This window comes from Callorhinus ursinus, unplaced genomic scaffold (assembly GCF_003265705.2).
Source record: "Callorhinus ursinus isolate GAN/ISIS: 27379988/994484 unplaced genomic scaffold, GSC_fseal_2.0 scaffold68, whole genome shotgun sequence".
NCBI classification, from domain to species: Eukaryota; Metazoa; Chordata; class Mammalia; order Carnivora; family Otariidae; genus Callorhinus; species Callorhinus ursinus.
Window position 1 is genome coordinate 398,374 of NW_027397130.1, and position 21,257 is coordinate 419,630.

Here is a 21,257-nt window from a genome sequence, read left to right on the forward strand (position 1 = left end):
ACCATGGAAACCAACCATGTGACTGGAGGGTTGGAATTTTCAATCTCACCCCCGAACCTCCAAGGAGGGAACAGGGGCTAGAGGTTTAATGAATCACCAATGGCCAATGATTTAATCAATCATGCCTCTGTAATGAAGCCTCCATATAAATCCAGGAGGGTCTGGAGAGCTCCTGGGCTGGTGAGCACGTGGAGACCCGACCCAGAGAGTGGTACACATGTGGACAGGACACAACCCTTCCCCCCACACCTCGCCCTGGGCTTCTCTTCCGTCTGGCTGTTCCTGAGCTGTATCCTTTTATAATAAACTGGTGATCTAGTACACAAAATGTTTCTCAGAGTTCTGTGAGTTGCTCTAGCATGTTAATTGAGCCTGAAGAGGGAAATGTGGGGATCGCAATTTATAACTGGTCAGTCAAGGCACAGGTTACAACCTGGACCTGCTACTGGCATCTGAGTAATGGGGCGGGGGGAGATAGTCTTGTGGGACTGAGCCCTTAATCTGAGGAATCATGAAGAATCAGACACTATCTCCGAGTAGACTGTGTCAGAATTTTGAGACAGCCAGCTGGTGTCCAGGAATTGGCTGGTGTGGGGGAAAAAAACCACACTTCAGAGCTGGTGTGAGAACGGGAGGAGCAGCAGGTAACTAATATGGGGAGAGCATCACCAGCCACCACAGGACTGTCCTCAAGATCATAAACTGCCCAGCACCGAGCCTCACAATGGCTATTGTCCTTGCTTCTGTTCTCAAATCAGTACACACATTGATTATTTCATAGGAAAAGTACTCACCCTAACACTCAGTAATCAGAAACTACAAAGATGACAGATTCTAGGCCGCCATCAGATTTACCCTTCTGCCATCAATTACAAAATGTGGACGAAAGTCATAAACCAGCCATTGGCACACATGAGATGACCAGACCAGGATACCATTCCTCACAGCAGGGAGGTGCCCAGAAGCACCCCACCTTCACACCTCTCCTCCCCAAAGGTACTTTCTAAACCGCAGCACAGGAAAAGAGAGCCCAAGCAGAGAGCAGCAGTCTTGCCTGGTAGATGAAAAAAAAAATCCTGACTACAGAGATGGCGAGTATTTGGGGACAGACGTTGAGAAAAAGTAGCTGCTAAGAAGGAAACCCATAATTGTGCAGCGCCATCTCCTTGGATCCTTGGACAACCCCCAAGATGTGCGAGTACAAGGTAAGACCCAGAAGCACCATGTGAGAGCAGCTGGGAGGCTGAGAGCTGAGCTGAGTCCAGAGGTCATGTAATGCTGGGGAGTCACCAGGATGTGGGCCCAGGAAGGGAGACCAAACAGCCATGCACTAGAAGTGAGGAGCGTGCTGTAGGAGCAAGGGCTCTGCTCCAGGGAAAAGCAACAGAAACAAGACCATCCTAACAAGGCCTCAGGAAGAGGGAACAGCCCCAGCGAGTTACCAGCCTGCCAGACGGGCTTACTCCTCGTCAAGGGAAGACAGCCAACAGATGAATGACACTGAAAATAAAACAATAATATAACAGGAAATAAAATGAAAAAAAAAAAATGAAGACAGAAAAGACAGAAAAAATAGCAAGAGGGTAGACGTCCGTTAAATGTATATGGAAATGCAAACTGAACAAAGCAATTATGGTGCTGAGTTACTCCCCTTCACGCATAAAGGTTTACAGTCCCTGTGATGACCAATTTTATGTGTCACCTCGACCGGGCTACAGAGTACCCAGATATTCAGTCAAACTTTATTCTGTGTGTGCCTCTGCGTGTTTTTGGATGAGATGAACATTTAAATTGGTATACTGAATAAACCAGATTGCCCTCCCCAGTATGGGTGGGCCTCATCCAATCAGTTGAAGACCAGAACAGAGCAAAGAGGCCAACTCTCCCCTAGGGTTAAGAAGGAATTCTTCCTGCCTTTAGACTCAAATGCCACCATCAGCTCCCCTAGGTCTCCAGCTTTCTTACTCACCCTGCAGATGTCGAGACTTGCCAGCCTCCACAATCACATGAGCCAATTCTTTAGAAGTGTCTGTGCACGTGCACACACATCCTCTCACCCTATCGGGTGTGTCCCTGGAGAACCCTAATACAGTACTGAAAATCAATTTTTTTTAAGATTTTATTTATTTATGGGGCACCTGGGTGGCTCAGTCATTAAGCGTCTGCCTTAGGCTCAGGTCATGATCTCAGGGTCCTGGGATCGAGCCCCGCATTGGGCTCCCTGCTCAGCGGGAGGCCTGCTTCTCCCTCTCCCACTCCCCCTGCTTGTGTTCCCTCTCTCGCTGTGTCTCTCTCTATCAAATAAATAAATAAAATCTTTAAAAAAAAAATTTTATTTATTTGTCAGAGAGAGCGGGAGAAAGAGAGAGACAGAGCACACACAAGCAGGGGGAGCGGTGGGCAGAGGGAGAAGCAGACTCCCCACTGAGCCAGGAGCCCGATGCGAGACTCAATCTCAGGACCCTGGGATCATGACCTGAGCCGAAGGCAGACGCTTAACCATCTGAGCCACCCAGGCGCCCCTGAACGTTAATTTTCCATGGCATTTTGGAAACTAACCACTAACATTTAGTCTCATAAACAACTTCTTACAGAATGCGCTGTATGACCCAAAAGCTAATTTGAGCAAAACATCACTACAACATAACATACTTCTCTGGAATTTGCTGGAATTTGAGACAAAGGATGAGCTGAACTTTACCAAACAACTCCTCCCAAACCACCAATATTAATACTAGAAATAAAACTAAAGACTCTTAGCTCTTTCCCTGCCACCACTGAGCCACACGGAGGCAGAGGCTTGGACACACTCAAGATTTGGCTCCACCCATAACCCACTGCCGTGGCCAAGGAAGGCCCTGCTGCTAGAGGTGTCATGGACATTAATACTGCTTTACAGGAGGGGCTGAAGACCACCCTCATCCACGACGGCCTAGCACGTGGGATTCACGAAGCTGCCAAAGCCTTAGACAAGTGCCAAACCCATTTCTGTGCGTTTGCAACAACTGTGATGAGCCTGTGCATGTCAAGTTGGTGGAGGTGCTTTGTGCTGAGCACGAAGTCAACCTAATTAAGGTTGATGACAACAAGAAACGAGGGGAAGGGACGGGCCTCTGTAAAACCAACAGAGAAGAAAACCCCATAAAGTGGTTGGCTGCAGTTGCGTGGTGGTGAAAGACTATGGCAAAGAGTCAGGCCAAGGATGCCATCGAGGAATACTTCAAACACAAGAAATGAACAAATACAAAACGTGGTTCTTGTTCCTCACAAAAATACAAAAACTAAAAAGCAAAACAAAACAAAAAACCCGAAGACTATTAAAAACACAGTACTCCAAGCACAGCAGAAAAGTCTGTTTCTGTGGGAGCCACTGATTCAAAAGCAATCTGTTAATTAATCAGACCGTTAGTTAGGACACAGTTTCCATCCACAGGCAAAAACAGCTTGGCTTTCTGAATCAACCTGAAGGAGAGCTTGCTTTCTCTGAAAGAAGCTTGTATTCAGCTTTATCGTTAATGGAGCTTTCCCTACAGTGAGCCCAAATTGGTAAAGGCATATCGTACCTGAATAATGTCACATAAGATGCAAAACCAAACTTTCCCTGTCAACACTCCAGCTTCAATTATCCTAACTGTAAGATGTAGGGACAGAAAAAAAAAAAAAAGGAAAACTTTTCCTTTCAAAATCAGAAACACTGTTGAGACTAAGGAAATGAAGTAGAAGCAGAAGATAACAGTGTTCTCTGCCATGGCCACCTCAACTCAAGTGATCACCACACCAGCCTCCCCAACACACGCTCAAGCCGTGCACATCACGGCCTGGTCTACTGACCTCCACTTCGCTACCCTGGGCTTCAGGAACGTCAGTCCCAGCCGCTGCACGAGCTTCACTCCAAGTTTGCGGAGCAGGGTCTGGTTGCTGTCAGGGAGCCTGCAGCCCTCCAGGCACTCGAGAACGGTGGAAGCTGCAAACAACAGCATATTCGGCTCAGATTGGTGGGAAGGATCTTCTGTGATCTGCCAAACTGCACTATCTGTTTCGCACCCACGACATTAAAAGTACAGATGACTCTACAGGTCCCCCAGATGCAGTGTGATGGTCCAAATGTACACTGGACCCCATAAAGAACCCCTCATCCCACGTCATTTACCAAGTGTAGGAGAATTGAACCTGCTCAACTTTCTCAATGTGAAGCCACAAATGTGCAGGTTGGCAAAAAAAAAAAAAAAAAAGGAGCCCCCAAGAGAGAAGGCACAGTAAGCAAGGAACAGCTTATGGAAACATGGTGGATAAAGAAGATGCCACGGATTACAAGAAACTGCAAACTTCATGGGCCCGGCCCAATGGGGAGGGCTCTCCACAAACAGGAAAATGGGTGGCCAGGCCCCTTTGCTGCCAAGGCTGTTGGTGGGGGGACAAGGTGGCATCACGGGGAAGAGAGGGCCAGGAGAGCACACAGGACGGCCCTTCATGTGAGACACAAGGAGGGCAAGATTTGAGGACAAGTTGTCACAGCATCTGAATAATTTCCCCAAAACCCAAACAGCATGCAGAGACTGAGCTGGTCTGAGTGACAGTGACGTGACACAGACCCAGCGTGTGTGTGTGCAAGTCCACTGAGGAGGAGGGTGTGTGGGGATGCTGAGCAACGACGCTCACGTTTCCAGGTGTGACAATAAGCTCAACCCACGTTTCCAAAAGCACCCTACCTATTTCTGGGGATACACACTAAACAGGTAAGACCGCAGGGTGTCTGGGCTGAGCAGGAGCATGAGAGGACAAGACGCCACGAATCAATGTGGGAGTTCGCTGCACCACTCCCTCTTCCTTTATACATGTTTGACACTTTCCATAATGAAAATTTCCTTAAAAAATAGGCTCTACTATTCAAAATTTATTCACACATCTTCTAAGATACATAACTCCAAGAAACTTCTCTTGGTCCAGGTAGTAAAGTTCTCTGCAGCAAGAATGAGGTTCTGTCTAAAACTAAGAGAATGAGGGGGCGCCCGGGCGGCTCAGTCGTTGGGCGTCTGCCTTCGGCTCAGGCCCTGGTCCCAGGGTCCTGGGATCGAGCCCCGCATCGGGCTCCCTGCTCCGCGGAGAGCCTGCTCCTCCCTCTCCCACTCCCCCTGCCTGTGTTCCCTCTCTCGCTGTGTCTCTCTCTGTCAAATAAATAAATAAATAAATAAATAAAATCTTTAAAAAAAAAATAAAATTAAGAGAATGAGGCAAAAGGTCAAAACGCATGACCGTGGCCCCAGGAACAATGCAGCTGTGACTGGGAGCCCAACAGGTGAGCCAGAGACCTCAGGGTATGTCCACATCACCAAGTCCCCCAGAACCAAAACCTGACAGATAGGGCACCAAGAACCCAGACCTCCCCATACCAGGCCTGAAAAACCAGATTAAAGCACACATGCACACACAAAACAAACAAAAAAACAAAGAACTATGATAGTGTCCAAATACAGCAACTTACAGACTCTTGTAACTATGAATAAAACGTGAAAGAGACACACTTGATCATATACCAGCAAACTCACATCGCAAACACACCCTCTTACAAATAAATCTTACCATAGGGTAAACAGTCCTCACGTTTTCCATGCTTAAATATTTGTGCCTAAAAAAAAAAAAAAACTGTTAAGTGTTACACATGTTTACAAATTTAGAACAGAAATTATCAAAACAGTTCACAGCAACTCCCGTAATTTTTATTCTAAATACCATAAAATAATGAATAGTTTCTGTACATGATAAAGGAATTACAAGAGGCAGAAGAGGCCATGTCCCTAAAGGGCTTTGTGAACTAGGAATGCAACCGTAAGGCCAGTCCACTTAGGGAGGGCAAGACATCACTGCTGACATGTACCCAAGCTGCCGTTAAGGGCATTAGCCCTAAGAAGGAGAGTGAAGAATCTCACTGGGTTTTCTTTAATGACCTGTGTGTTAAGAACAGGTGTGAAAGGGTAGAAGTTACAGGCCCAAGCAGCTCTCACGAAGGTCAGGAGCCCAAGCGTGTGCTCCTGGAGTGTCATTCATGCTCAGTCAACAAGTGAGAAAGGGCTCCCTGTGCTTCTCACACACATTTGCTCATCCTGTGGGGCCCTGGTGAGGTGTCTCCCACCCCTGTCCCATAACCAGGGACTACGTCCAAACTCAGAGACCTCACAAGCTCCAGAATGCTCAACCTGGAATTTTACCCTCCACTTTTAGGTCTGGAAGAAAAATGGGGTAATTCACACAAGCATCCAAGCCCATTAAACAAAGAATCCTAGCACTGAGCACTTCTAAGAATTTCTTACAAGAATTTCCTCTCCTTCAGAAACAGTATTTAACCAGCAAAGTGAGAACTACTTCTGTTTTAGATGTGAAGGTACGTGAGACCATGTGCGCTAGACTCCCGTCCTCCTGACACCAGGTCCTGACAGTCAAGGAGTTGCTCAGCCCTTCGAGCTGCCCCCATTGTGTGGGCTTCCCAGCCATGGAGCACTCCCCAAACCACCTGGCCTCAAGGGACAGACAAGCTACCCCATGCCCAGACTATCAGAACCCACAGAATCCTCACAATAGCTGCGGTTTTAAGCCACAGGCTCTGGGGTGGGTTGTTATCCAACAGAGAACCCCAGACATAGGAAATTCACCCTTTGGTCAGGATGCTACTGTCTAAGCCTGAACGGCAACCACCACCCTGACAGCAGGGTGAGGACATGTGGCAGGGACATAAAGAGAACTCACCAGTGCAGAAAGTCTGCAGGGAAGAAGGGAAGGACTGTGAGCCGCCAGGAACAGAGCTCACAGCACTTGGCAGTTGGTTAAAGTGTTCTTTGAGGGATGCTTGGGTGGCTCAGTTAGAGGCTCAGTTAGTTAAGCGTCTGCTTTCGACTAAGTCATGATCCCGGGGTCCTGGGATCAAGCCTCGAGTTAGGCTCCCTGCTTCTCCCTCTCCCTCTGACCTCTTCCCTGCTTGTGCTCTCTCTCTCTCCCTCAAATAAAATGTTTAAAAAAAAAGTGTTTTTGGGGTTCATTCACCAAGTAAACTAGTAAGAATTTAAAACATTATGACATGCCAGAGTGATCTCTCACGCGAACATTCTTTATTTGCCAAATTCCTTACAAAGTCTCAGTAAGAGAACGGAACAAAAGGGATGAACGCTGGCGCTCACATGGCCCCATCCCTGGGCACCGGCAGATGCCTGGCTCCACCCCTTGCGGCCCCACCCCACACAGAAGGGGGCCAGCACCGCGGCGCGCAGCCCCAGCTGCTGTCTGGACTAACGGGAACGTCGTTTACGGGCACGAGAGGAGTTCCACCCCCTGCTCTTCCAACCTTGAGCCCCGCAGGATAACCCAAGCGCTCTGGACACATGAAGACAAGGATCACCAAGTCCCAACCCCCTGTGAACAGACTCAGGAATGCAAAGGGATGAAAAGGAAAGAACAAAAACAAAATCAATGAAGAAAGGGGCTTTGTTTTTGTTAGTCTTTTTTTTTTTAGATTTTATTGATTGATTTGATTTTTTTCCAAAGATTTTATTTATTTGAGAGAGAGTGAGCGCGAGAGAGCATGAGTGGGGGGAGGGGCAGAGGGAGGAGAAGCAGATTCCCCGCAGAGCAGGGAGCCCAACCTCGATCCCAGGACCCCGGGATCATGACCTGAGCCGAAGGCAGACACTCAGCCACCCAGGCGCCCTCCCCAGTCTGTTTTTACACATTAAAACGGGGCACCTTCACTGCCATGCGCCCGTGAGAGCGTGCGGCCACGCAGGCGCGCACACAGGACAGTGGAGCAGGTAGAAATGCTCTCGTCTTCTCAAGGTCTTAAGTATTCATCAGCCAGGCCATGAAATGGGAGGTGCGATCTTTTCACGGAAGCATAAAAAATGAACCAACGGCCCACGCCTGTGAAAGCACCCACTTTCATAAGCAATTACGCCTCTTCGAGATCAGAGAGAACACCAGCATGCAGCCCAGGAGATATGACCGTCAGGTCTGTTTCTGTTGTTCTAGAAACCAGCACAGCGCAAGGTGCAAACAAAAGGAGTTTCTCAGTAATCATTCTAAACCACCACACCTTTCGATCGCTACCCACCCAAGCCTGCTTTTCTGCAATGTGCAAACCAGCTTCCCCTCCCCGGGGCATGTTCTCTGAGCCTGTGAATCACAGGCCGTCAGCTGCTCAGGAGCCAGTCCGCCCTGCTGCCGAGCAGGAGACACTGGTCTAAGGCTCCCTGAAGCACCACCAAGTCAAGGCCAAGAAAAGGAGCTCCACCCAGGACCTGGGAAAAAGGTCCCCCACACCATGCCCGCTCAGGGGTGCCCCCCACCAGCACCTGTGAATTCTGTGAGCTGGTGAGCACACTCCCGCAATGTGTGGTCCCATCCCCAGCACCCCAGGAAAACGTGACATCATAAACACACCAACACGCGGTCAGGAGAGAGCTCAAGCAAAGTGGGCCCCTCCTTCTGCGCCCCCGACTCCTTTCGCAATGCTAAGGAGCAGTACCGTGCCCCCTCGTGGCAGCTGTGCCACACACAAATGTGGATAAAAGTAAACACCATCAAGCACTGACACAACCAGTTCCAGGACGGACAGCATTCAGAGGATGGCCCATGGTCCTCAGCTGTGCCACAGCAAGCCCACCCAGGGCCACACCTTTCATGGAAGGCAGCAAAGCCCCAATGGCTCTGCATCTTTATGTAACACCAAAAGAACCCTTTACAGAGGAATTCTAACACACACTCCATAGTTTGGAGGACAATAACCCTCCTACCACCACCGGCTGGAACCCACTGCATCCGCTGGCTTACAAAGATAAAAGAGAGGGGAATTTGAAGGAAGCCTGCCACCTCCCCCCAAAAATAACAGTAAGCTGAAACTGGTCAGAGAAGCACTGAGAAATACAGAAGCAGATGTGTCCGGAGGGCAGTGCCCACCCAGGCTGCACTCCAAGACCAGGCCCTGGCCAGGCAGACGTCCACCCTACAAAGGAGATAAGCCAGCCAGACCAGAAGTACCTCCACAGCCCTCAGAAGAAGCAAGACATCTCCTCTCTTGTCTCAAGGGTGACCACTCTTGGTGTGGCCCTTGGGGCCCCCCCACCGCCCACCTCATGGAAGGCTGTCAGACTCCATAAACTGACCTACCACACAAAGGCCTTCAAGGACCTTTAACAGAAGAATTTCAAACACTGCAAAGCTGAGAGATCTGAAAGCTCTCCATTAAAAGGGTTGGAATCAATCCATAAGAGCAGCAGACATGGTCCTGCTGCAGCCTCCACGAGGTGAGGAGGAAAGACCAGCAGACGTACCAGACAGACCCAGGATTAGCAGGACTTAGTCCCTCCCGAAGAGGTCTTTGCTATTGCCACTGGCTTCAACAGCTAATAAATTCTAGTTTCTCAGTTAACTGAAAAGTACCAAAAATACTGATCACACAGCTCGTACTTGCCTAATGCAGGAGATAAGATGCAAAAGACACAACTCCTGCCAGAGAACCTAGTAACCAGCGGGCCAGGGCGGCGTGTGCACCATTCCCACACCAGAGCAGGGCAGCCACAGGCTCGGAGGAGGGACAATGCCCCAAGCTGCACTGGCACCTGGGCAGGGAGGGGCTCTGAGCCCAGTGGGAGGGGAGGGCCCCCCACCAGGAGGCCCACAAGAGGCCCCCTCCCAAGTGGAAGTGAGGAGAGGGGACCCAAAGAGGAGCAGGAGGAAAAGCGGCAGCACACCTCCCCGAGGGACTAAACGGGCACAGAGCTGAGCCCACTGAGAGATGTTGACGGGGCCAGTGACTGAGCAAGAACACCCATGGCAGGAACCACTGGGAAGAGCCTCTGCCATTTCCGACCCACACCTCCATGCTCACCCCTCTCCTAAATCAGGGCACACACGAGGGAGCGCCAGCACGGGGCCTAAAACCCTGGGGGAAAGCAACACAACCAACCTGCTTGGCCTGGTGCCTGGCCCCCTGCCGGAGGGGCCTGAAGGACAGACCTCTGCAGGCTGTCTACTCTCTGGCTCCCCGACCCCATCCCTGGGCCCTTTGCCACTGGCTCTCCAGAGTGGCACCACTGAAGGTGGTACAGAAAAAGCACAGCTGCAGCTGAGGAACCAAGAGGCGGTGCCAGTGCCCGTGGAGGGGGCTCCACAGACTGAGAGCGGAGAGCCTTGTTCTAGGCCAAGGACAGACTCCTGGCCCAGGGCGGAGGATGGGCCTTGGAGGCGGTGACCAGCACACCAGGAAAGGAGGGCCAAGCCAGCAACATATCCCAAAGCCTCATCCACATGGCCAGATGAAACTGGACCTGCTCCCTGCCTGAGCATTCTTGTTTGTTGCTGGGCCCTCATTCCACGGGCCGGCAGGAGGAGAGAAAAGGGACAGAAGAGCAGGCACAATCTTGGACTCACGGAGTCTGAAGCACAACAGGTGCACAGAACTAGGGCTCTGGGACTAAGGAGAGGAACCAGGAACTAAAGGTCAAGGGTGAATCAGGAGAGAAACGTCAGCCGCCCTCAAACAGCAAGAACAAAGCCTGAGAAACACCTGCTTAGAGGGAGGGGTAAGGGCAGCCAGGTCCCATTCACCTGAGAACCCAACCACCGAGTGGGTGGGAGCTACAGGGCCTTTGGACGGCCTGCAGTGGAGGCCACAGGCCAGGCTGGACAGAGAGCACCAGCCAGGAGGCCCACAGCTCTTGGCCAGCTCCACACCAGCCAGCGGTACTGCTGCGTGCTCCTTCTCTCATCTAAGAGGCGGGGAGAGCCTGTAACCAACAAGGCCCCCTCCCCTGTGAGCGTGGGCTCGGCTGGGCTGCCTGTGAGCGTGCACCTGTCCAGCAGAACACGTCATCTCCTCACACAGCAGGTGTACAAACCAGGCCCGCCAATGGAATTAAAGGCGTGCCACACACCATGCATGTTTCAACAACACTCATGCCACCATGCTGCCTGCCCCACGTAAAATGCTGAGTTACATAAAATTAAAACAGTATCAGAGTTGGCTGCTCCATGGATTTAAATCCACAAGGAAACAGAAGGTACCCATTTCACCTGAATTCTACAAGAACACATGAACACTACACAAATGCACATACATACTGAAACACACACACATTCAAATGGCTCCTACCCCATCTTCCTCCACCCAAAACCCTGCCCCAGCAAGGGCTACAACTAAAAGCTCAGTTTGGACCATTTGTCCTCCAGCCACACTGAACCCTAAATGAAACCACAGAGTGCTACCCTCCAAAGAACCCTAAAAGAAAAGAAAGCAAAGCCTACATGACAAGTGTTTTGGATAATCAGGTGGCTTCTTTTCATCTTCAAAGAGCATGACACGCACTAATTAGCCTCCACACCACCCTCTGAGGTAAGAGGTTTGTTATTTCCCTTCTATAGGCAGGGAGCATGGAGCAAGGCCTTCACCTCTGCCTGAGGTCACAGGTGTTGCTATAGGCCGTCCTGAGGCTCAGGACTGGCCCACAGCAGATCAGCCTCCCTCAGGGCAGCAAAGCACCCACCAACACACCCTGGAACCTGGGACGTGCATTTCTGGTACATCCTGCCCTTGTGGCATCGAAAGCCATTCTACCTGGGCTGGAAACTCCTTTTATTTACTTAGACTCTAGGCAAAAGCAGAGAGGCTTCGTTATCTGTCCTCACACATGCATTCACGCACTGGCGATGGGATTACCTGGTTTTTAATGTTTGCAACAAAACATTCTATCCTTGGGGTGCCTGGGTGGCTCAGTCGTTAAGCGTCTGCCTTCAGCTCAGGTCATGATCCCAGGGTCCTGGGATCGAGCCCCGCATCAGGCTCCCTGCTCCGCGGGGAAGCCTGCTTCTCCCTCTCCTACTCCCCCTGCTTGTGTTCCCTCTCTCGCTATCTCTCTGTCAAATAAATAAATAAAATCTTAAAAAAAAAAAATTCTATCCTTTAATGTGAGCAATGCTTTTATCAATGATAAAGTAAATAAAACAAACTTCATTGTGAAGGGCGGTTAGTCATAACTGGCAAAGAGGAGAGTGTTTTACTGCCACTCCACACCAGCAGTATTTTTGTTAGAACCCTGTCTTTGGCAATAAAAGTTCCCACCTGCCTCCCAGCCATTACAGGGAACACATGAAGGGAACCCCCACATCACCAGTCAGTCGTTAGGCTCTTCAATCTAAGCAGTGAGAGCCACGATGGCACAACCATCAATAAGGAAGCAGAGGTTACAGCATATTCAAATGATGACCATTTTCAATTTTTAATATGGGTTTTCCTTCTTTGAATTTCCTCAATTTGCAATAATCCTAATGCTTAAAGCAGGACTAAGCCAGAGGGCCTTCCAGGGACAGGAAGCTATGAGACTCCTGTTTCTCCCACACAAGAGTTAAAATTCATCACTAGAAGAGGAACATGCTTCCAGGAAAATAAAATCAAACCCTAGTTTCGATGGTGCTTGTTACAAGTTCACCTGTTTTGCCTAACTCACACTAATGAACAGGTGGATAGAAATGAAGCCAAGTGCATCAAAGGAGACAGACAAAATCTGAAAGCACAATACACCTGCAAGTTTCATCATGCAGAGCGGACGCCCAGCCTCTGCTGTTCAGGTCTGACGAGCTCATGGTGAAACCCGCTCCCTGCTTGGGAGAGCCCAACACCCCACACCACTTCCTCCTGCCCAGGCAGCATCAGCAGTAATTAGACCAAATCACTGCTTTGAAAAGGAAAAGAGAAAAGGAAACAGGACATGTGACTCCAGAAAGACCCTAGGTTTTCCAGAGGAAACACAGGGGCTTCAGAAGGCTCCGGAAGGGGTGTGCTGGGCCCTGCAGACTGCCACTTCCCAGCAGTTTCATTTACTCACTGCCCTAGGATTTGGGTTGCCCTGTCAGGCAGTTGTCCACCCCACTGAGGGCGCACCTCTCCAGACAGCTCTGAGATATGGATGCCATGCTGCTCCAGTGCCCACCTGGGGGAAGGGGCAAAAACTTTTGGGAAAATCCCTCTATTCCTCAGGAGAAAAGAGAAAACGAGAACCTCTCCTAAGCGTGGAGCCTGGAGATGTCCACATCCACAGCACTACCCCACTCCTGGCTGGCTCTCTGCACTGAGAGGGATGCTGACCCGCTCCCGTAGCTGGCAGGACAACACTTGGCAGCCTTTCCCACCCAGCACTGGGTTTTGCCATTAAAGGCGTGTGTCTCCCACTTAGAAAGAAGAAGCAGAAAACATGGGAACAATGTAGAGACAAGCAACAAGATGATCAAAAATGTTTTAAAAAATAAATAAAAGGACCTAGGGCAAAGCAACTGCAGAAGTGGACAAAAAGGGGTCCCTATGCCCTTCTCAAGCCTTCAGGAAGAGCCCCAAGGACCTGAGCCCAGGGACAAGGGAGCCATCAGGAACTCTCACAGGTGGCTTGTGTGCACAGGCCCACCGCTGTCTCTTCCAGGAAACCTGCCTCCTTACCACCAGCCCAGGCAGGGGCCACACAGGCCTCACCTGCCCGCAGGTCCCTAGGGCGGTCACAGCAGGCTCCAGCCCTACAGCCTTGACACCCTACTGGCCCAGCTGCCCCTATGTGTATGAACACAGCTGTGACTCTTGGAGGGGTGGCTTCTGGGCAAAGGCTACAGGAGACCCTGAGAGCCCGTGCCAGATACAAATTCCTGACTGGGCAAAGAAGGTCTAAAATAGGGCCATAACCACAAAGCAAGTTAGGTCGAATGTGCCTGATCATCCCTCGCCCACATTCAGATAGGTCTAGCATTCTGCCCTGCAGGTCACAGTAGACTGACAGACTCGTTATATTTTGTCAGACCTTCCAATTGTTTCTCTATGACCTAAGACTTCTCAGTGCAACTCATGCCAAAAAATTAAGAATCCCCTTACACCCAAACCTTCAAATAAAGCATTTCTGCCCCATTCACCCATCCTTTACCAGAATTACCTAAAACATAAATGCACCTCCCCAGAATTCAGGCAGTGACAGCTTGGTGGGCACACGTCTGTGTCCCGCACCTCCCCCTCCCATCCACGTCCACACTAGGTACCCAGGCCAGCCTCACCCTGCACTGACTCCCTTCATAGCAATTACACTGAAAATCCCAATAAAACCCTCTTTAAGCACCATCTCCACACACAGCTGGAATGAGAGCCACCTGAAGGCCCAGGCTGTGCATCTTCACAAGCTGATACCCATGTTTCATCAATGTGACAGGTGTGTGGCCATGAGAAAAATTAAGACTTCAAAAACATAGAAAATATTTAAATTGTTAAATTAAAAAAACTACTGGGGCGCCTGGGTGGCTCAGTCATTACGTGTCTGCCTCTGGCTCAGGTCATGATCCCGGGGTCCTGGGATCGAGCCCCGCATCGGGCTCCCTGCTCAGCGGGAAGCCTGCTTCTCCCTCTCCCACTCCCCCTGCTTGTGTTCCCTCTCTCACTGTGTCTCTCTCTCTGTCAAATAAATAAATAAAATCTCTTAAAAAAATAAAATAAAAAATAAGAAATAAATTTAAAAAAAAAACCTATTGTTACGTACCCAAGGGAACTAAAATATATGCTCAAACAAAAACTTACAGAAGTTCAGGTTAACACTATTCATAATAGCTAAGAATACCCATACACTGGAATATTATTTGGCCATAAAAAAGAATGAATTACTGACCTACACTACAACACGGATGAACCTTGAAAACATGACGCTAAATGAAAGAAGCCACTGACAAAGGTCACATGTTGTACAATTCCATTTATATAAAATGTTCAGAATGAGCAAATCCACAGAGACAGAAACTAAATTAATGGCTGCAGAGGGGAGTGACTGCTAACAGGTGTGGGGTTTCCTTTATCAGTGATGAGAATATTCTGAAATTAGATAGTGATGATGGGTATGTGACCTTATGCATATGCAAAATAATCACTGAATTATACACTTTAAAAAAGCAGAGTCCTGGGACGCCTGGGTGGCTCAGTTTTCAAGCGTCTGCCTTCGCTCAGGTCATGATCCCAAGGTCCTGGGATCGAGCCCCGCATCAGGCTCCCTGCTCCGCGGGAAGCCTGCTTCTCCCTCTCCCACTCCCCCTGCTTGTGTTCCCTCTCTCACTGTCTCTGTCAAATAAATAAATCTTTAAAAAAAAAGAAAGCAGATTACTTATGGTATGTGAATTATCTCTCAATTTTTTTTAAGATTTGAGAGAGCGAGCGTGCACACACCCACGCACGCACGCCTGAGCAGGAAGAGGGACAAAGAGAGAGGGAGAAGGAGAGAAGCAGACTCCCTGCTGAGCGCAGGCCCCAAAATGGGTTTGATCCACAACCCAGGAGATCATGACCTAAGCCAAAATCAAGAGCTGGACACTCGACTAAGGCACCCTGGTGCCCCTCTCAATATTTTTTAAGAACTAGTACACAACATGTCGCATTCGTTTACAGAATGGAAGAAAGCAGGAAAAAAAACAGCACCTCAACAGACCACAGGAATCCAGAAAATGTTCTATTTTTCCAGGTTTCTTTATAAAATGTCTTGAGATATCCTCATTTGAAAGGCTGTCCTTCCTAAAGGCAACAGCAACACAAATGGAAAGAAACAGATGCCGAGAACATTCCTGAGAGAGGCCAGGCGGTCTGTGCCTTAAGTGCCCAGGACAGGGTGTACAGTGAGAAAGGGCTTTCCCCAGGGCCCTGAGGCAGCCCTGGCTGTCGTCTCCTCTCCTCCCACATCCTGTGCCCACTGCCCTGGGTGATAACACCATCAGCCCCACTTTTCACTGGTCCTCATGACTTCCTACACCTCATCCCACCTGTCAACAGCCAGCACATGTGACAACACCCAAGAAAATGATGTCACCCTGAGTCATGGGTCCAAATGTCTCCATTTAAACGCAGTCCAAAACGCCCTGCTCTCCAGAAAGTGGGCCATGGGCCTCTACAGCTTCAGAAACAAGGCCAAGAACCAAGTCTCACCTGCTGCAATTAAAGAGCAGAGAGGAGGTACCATGCCCACAACACCCAAGGACCACGAGGGCCTCAGCAGCCTCCCCTCTTCTGCAAACTGTCCTCCTCATTAGGACTAGAAAAGGCAACACAGGGGCGCCTGGGTGGCTCAGTCGGTTAAGCGTCTGCCTTCGGCTCAGGTGATGATCCCGGGGTCCTGGGATCGAGCCCCACATCAGGCTCCCTGCTCAGTGGGGAGCCCGCTTCTCCCTCTGCCTCCGCTGCTCCCGCTGCTTGTGCTCTCTCACTCGTGCTCTCTCAAATAAATAAAATCTTACCAAAAAAAAATCATAAAAAAAAAAGAAAAGGCAACACAATAGACAGATGAAGCAGGAAGTGGAAAGGGTTGGAGGTAGCACCCCATCCAGTGCACTATGGGCAGGTGCCTTTGTGTGTTTAACACTTGTTACTAACACCCTAACCCGAGTAGCTGAACAAAATCAAATTTCAAATCACCTGCTTTATTTCATCAGAGTTTGTTCCGATAATTATACTCTGTAACACAATTATGCAGCAGGAAACCCAAAGAGGACATGCCCTGCCCGCCTGCCCGCCTGCCCGCCTGCCCATCCCAGCTCTGTGGACACCGCTGCCCCCTGGTGGCGACACACCAGGCTGGCTCGGGCCATCTCCTTCACTGGAGTAGAAAGCCCAATACTGACAATCCAAAGACAACCCTGGGTTTTAAGGTGCAGTACTGTGCTATTGGGGTTAATGGTCTCTTACTATGTTCCAGCTACTTCAGAATGGACTCAAAGGTGAAGAGAACTTGTCCCCTCCCCCGGAGCAGTGTTTACCAGGGCCTGCAGCATGCCATCCATGGCAATGACCCCCTCGATGGTCTGGAAGGAAGAGCAGGCCAAGGTGTGCAGGCTCCAGTCCAGGAAACCTGCCATCTTCTTCTGCTTGACATCAGGCCGTGTGACAAACCTGCCAGAAGGAAACAAACAGGCAGGTTGATAGCTCAAACAAGGCTCCAACTGAAGAGAGCTCACCCCTTTCTGGCCCACCACATCCTCCCATCAAGAGGAGTCTCCATGCCAGGACATCTGTCCTCAGACTGTGAATGTCCTACACTGTGAATTATGTCCCCCTTTCTAGACGGACTCTCCAATCTAAAACACCAAGACACTACCCAGACCATCAGGTGGTCATTCCCCAGCATGACCTCTTTGAGGTCATCCACAGGCCCCACCACCCTCATCTCCTCCCTCCTGGGCTCCCACTCATCCTGAGGCCCCCTACACTGCAGGACCACCTTTACCCGTTCCCACCACTGCCCAGGAACCCCACCAACACCTACTACTCAGCCCTTCCCTTTCCTTGGCCCAAATCCATCTCTGCCTCAGGACACTGTACCGCCTCATATGGCAAGGCCTGGCCCAGCAGCAGGCCCCAGGACCTCTTTCTCTGCAACTGCCATAGGTCTTCCTTCCCCCCACCCCCTCCACCCAGTGCTGCACAGCCCCATGCAGAGCCCACATATGCTCAGCTCTGCACTCTCTGGAAGCTCAGATGGTACCTACTGGATCCTGCCCACTCTCTTACATGCTGGTCTAAGCTGGCAGCCACCCCTGAGCCCCCACACCAAGGCTGGGGCCCCCTTTATTCCTCTCTAGCCAGTCTACATGCTATCTGACTCGGGGGCTCAGGTTGGGCCCGTCCTCTTGTAGGAAAGCTTCCACTCTGGAGGCAGAAACACAGGAAACAAGCAAAGAACATGAAGAGACAGAGGGTGGAAAATGTGCAGCCTCCAAGAGAGGCCCAGGGACACCCTCCCAAGGAGACATGGGACCAGAGAGTGTCAGGAAACAGGACCTCACACTCCCTTCAGCTGCCCCCCAGAGAACACATGTGGTGGCACTCTGCACTTAATGCTGCAGAAACCCGTTTTACGACATGCTGGCCCACTTCTTCGTGTTTGCATCACGTACAAAGCAGCACCCAGTGTGGTTCCGGCACCTGCCTCGGCAACCCTGCGGGAAGCTCTCATCCCAGCCACGAGCCCTCCCACCTCAGAGCCCTCTCTTCCCTCGGAAGAGCCACTGCCCAGTGTATCAGAAGATGCTCGGCCAGTGCAGTTAAAGTTACACCCATTCTGGAACATTCTGAGAACCTGGCTACACAGCATCGGGATGCATCTACAGCCTGGCATATTGGCTAGGGCATTTTTAATGCGCTGAAAACCAGCCTCAACCATGCGAAATGCTTACTCATCCTGACCACTAGATGGTGCAGGAGAGTCCCGCCAAGTGGTTGGATCTGTTCCCAGGACATTAGGTATGGAACAAAGGTTTAGGGCTTCACCTCCCCAGCCCCCAGAGATGTGGTGCTCCACAAAGTCAAACTCAGCATAACTCTACCAAACCCTCAGTATTGCTGGTAATAAAAAATAATAAAAATTTTTCACCTAATAAATTTGGCAAACGCTTTAAGATCTCACATAGTACTGGTAAATAAGGGAAAAAGGTAACCTTTCCAGTAATTGCATTTAAAACCCTAAAATGTCCATTCCACTTCCAGGAATTCACCTCTAAGAATCAATCAGAATGGTACAAAGTTTTATGTAAAACGTTCATGATGACAATGACTTTACTAACAAGTAGCAGACAGCAGTCTACATGTCCAAAAGGGGACTGGAGAAACAATAATATATTCACACCATAACAGTGTTTTAGAAAAAGACTTAATTAAGCTCCAGGCCCATCTGTTGGTACCTGGTACGACAAGCATGTGCACCAACATACCCCCACAGACAGAGCGGTGGCACCCACGGACAGCATCAGGACGAAAAGCAGGAGCAGTTATATCTCTGGGGGATGAAGGTACACGTGGATTTTGTACTTTATACATTTCTTTATTTTCCAAAACACAAGATTACTCTTAGAATTAAAAAGAAACTCATTTTTTTATTTTTCTTTTATTTTTTAAAGATGTTATTTATTAGAGAGCTCACACAGAAGCAGGGGAAGGGGCAGGCAGAGGGAGAAGCAGACTCCCTGCTGAGCAGGGAGCCCAATGCCGGGCTCGATCCCAGGACCCCAGGATCATGACCTGAGCTGAAGGCAGATGCTCAACCAACCAAGCCATCCGGGCATCCCAGAAACTCGTTTTTTTAATCACAAGAAACCTCTGTCCAGTGAGTATCTCTGTCTCCCAGGTGAAGCAATGCAGGTGAGCTCACATGTTCCCCTCACTCCTGAAATCAGCTCTTCTATCCAAGCTCTATCCTATGGTGCAGCAAGTGCCCCCACTGCCCTACAAATTAAGGGTTTCTCTTACCACTTTGTGGAAGGTCATATGGCTATACACCGAAGTATAAGGGGACCCTGAATGAAGTGTTGCCCATTTTCCCAATCAAAATATCCAAAAGTTTTTACAGCCCATTTTCAACTTTCACAAATGTAGAGTGGGGGAAAGCCAAATATCCTCATTTATCTACTCAATACACTTATTTTAAGTCACATTCCTACAAAAGATTAACGTAGAAAAACTGCTTCCTTCCATTTTCACATTTCATGAAACAAGTTTACACAGCTCTCACACACGTCTTTGGCATTTTTCAGAGACAACAGGGCCACTGTTTGGGTCAGCTCACCAAGCTCATCAGACTAAGAAAGCCACGTTCACATGTTTGAGGCAAAGCCTGTTTTTTTCAGTCAACAGAGAATGTTTGGGGATTTTTATCCCAAGCCACAATGACCCAATCAAGCTCATGATCTCCATAAACCACAGCATTAACTGCTTTCAAAGTGACCTTTAAAGACTCATCTAACTGCCACCACCCCAAAGGTGAGCTTCTGCCCCAGGTATAACTATTACACCTGTTCTAAATCTGCAGTCTGTTGATGGGCCCATCAGGTGACCTCCATGAGCCCCTAGCCCAGCATTCTCAGGTTCAAAGGTCTCCAGCCAAACAGAGCTGATGCTCCCTCAAAGAAAGAGACACATACTGGGCAGTAGGAAAGACTTTCCCAGGCCCATCAGCCTGGTGTCCTCCTCCAAGGTAACACAGAAACACAGGGAACGCAGAAGAGTACGTAAGACAAACCCTCTCAACACACCAGTCACATATCAACCAACACAGCTGTGAGAGGGCCAACGCAAGGTACTTACTTGGACACAAGGACAGCAGCTGCATCTCGGGCCTTGTCACTGACAACCAAGTAGGCCTAGAAGAAAGGATCAAGGACAGGCACCATTACACACACCATATAAATCTCTGGGACCCACTCACCAGCCAGTCCCACACGCAGCAGCTCCCGGAGAAGACAGGTCATGAAGCTTCTAGGCAGAGGCCCAATTCCAAAGCTGCACAAACCACCCCTAGACTCCTTGCCAGCAAGGGCCAAATGCTGTGCTCACCACCCGGCAGGTGCCTAGTTGCACATGGCATGTGGCCAGACCCCTTGAAATACACGTGTAAAAACAGAAAAATGAAACGCGTATGTCACCCAGCTGTAACAAAGAATCACAGGGGTACCTGGGTGGTTCAGTCCCTTGAGTGTCTGACTCAGCAGGGAGTCTGCTTGAGATTCTCCCTCTCCCTCTGCCCCTACTCCTGCTCATCCTCCCCTCTCTCTTTCTCTCACTCTCTCTCTAAAATAAATAAATATTTTAAAATAAATCATAGTGTCCACAAAGCACACTTGGGACCTGTCAACATGTTAGTATACAGAACAGTTAAGAGGCCCCACTCAAACAGAAGAGGACCCAGGGTTAAAACAAATGACTAGCTTCTCCTTGGACGCTTGCCTTAAGAAAGTTCCCAATTCCCATCTCAACTAACGTTTTTCCAAATGATACATACAAAAAAGATCTTTTCTCTGGGGGACAATCAGTGCCAAACCCTTAGAAATGTACAGCCACTCACCTGACAGTCCCATTTACAAGACAAATACACAAAGGGTATGTAAAGGTGGTTCATCACCATACTACTTCTCACAGAACACAATCAGAAACAAACCAAACATCCATCTATAAGAGAATTTTTTTAAGATTTATTTATTTATTTGAGAGAGAGAGAGCATGTGCATATCTGTGCGTGGGGAGGGCGGGGGCAGAGGGAGAGAGAGAATCTCAAGCGGACTCCACACTGAGCAGAGTCTGACATGGGGCTCGATCCCACGACCCTGAGATCATGACCTGAGCTGAAAGACCAAAAGTCAGACGCTCACCGACTGCGCCACCCAGGCGCCCCAAGAGAATATTTTTAAAATTAGGATTCAGTGGAGCACCTTCTCCTTTCAAGATTATGAGA

General features: G+C 49.5%; 1 protein-coding gene and 1 pseudogene across 4 annotated transcripts in view; one reads left to right on the plus strand and one right to left on the minus strand.

The window, feature by feature from the left end:
* Nucleotides 1–21,257, minus strand: part of TBCD (tubulin folding cofactor D) — a 158,211-nt gene that overhangs the window by 124,016 nt on the left and 12,938 nt on the right. For all 4 annotated transcript variants that reach the window (XM_025859685.2, XM_025859681.2, XM_073886120.1 and 1 more), the window contains exons 6-9: nucleotides 20,114–20,169; nucleotides 16,795–16,927; nucleotides 5,581–5,626; nucleotides 3,832–3,964 (exon numbers count right to left, since the gene is read on the minus strand). In XM_025859685.2, the coding sequence (XP_025715470.1) occupies nucleotides 3,832–3,964; nucleotides 5,581–5,626; nucleotides 16,795–16,927; nucleotides 20,114–20,169 (368 nt within the window). The remainder of the gene's footprint in view (nucleotides 1–3,831; nucleotides 3,965–5,580; nucleotides 5,627–16,794; nucleotides 16,928–20,113; nucleotides 20,170–21,257) is intronic.
* Nucleotides 2,837–3,237, plus strand: LOC112814343 (small ribosomal subunit protein eS12-like; annotated as a pseudogene).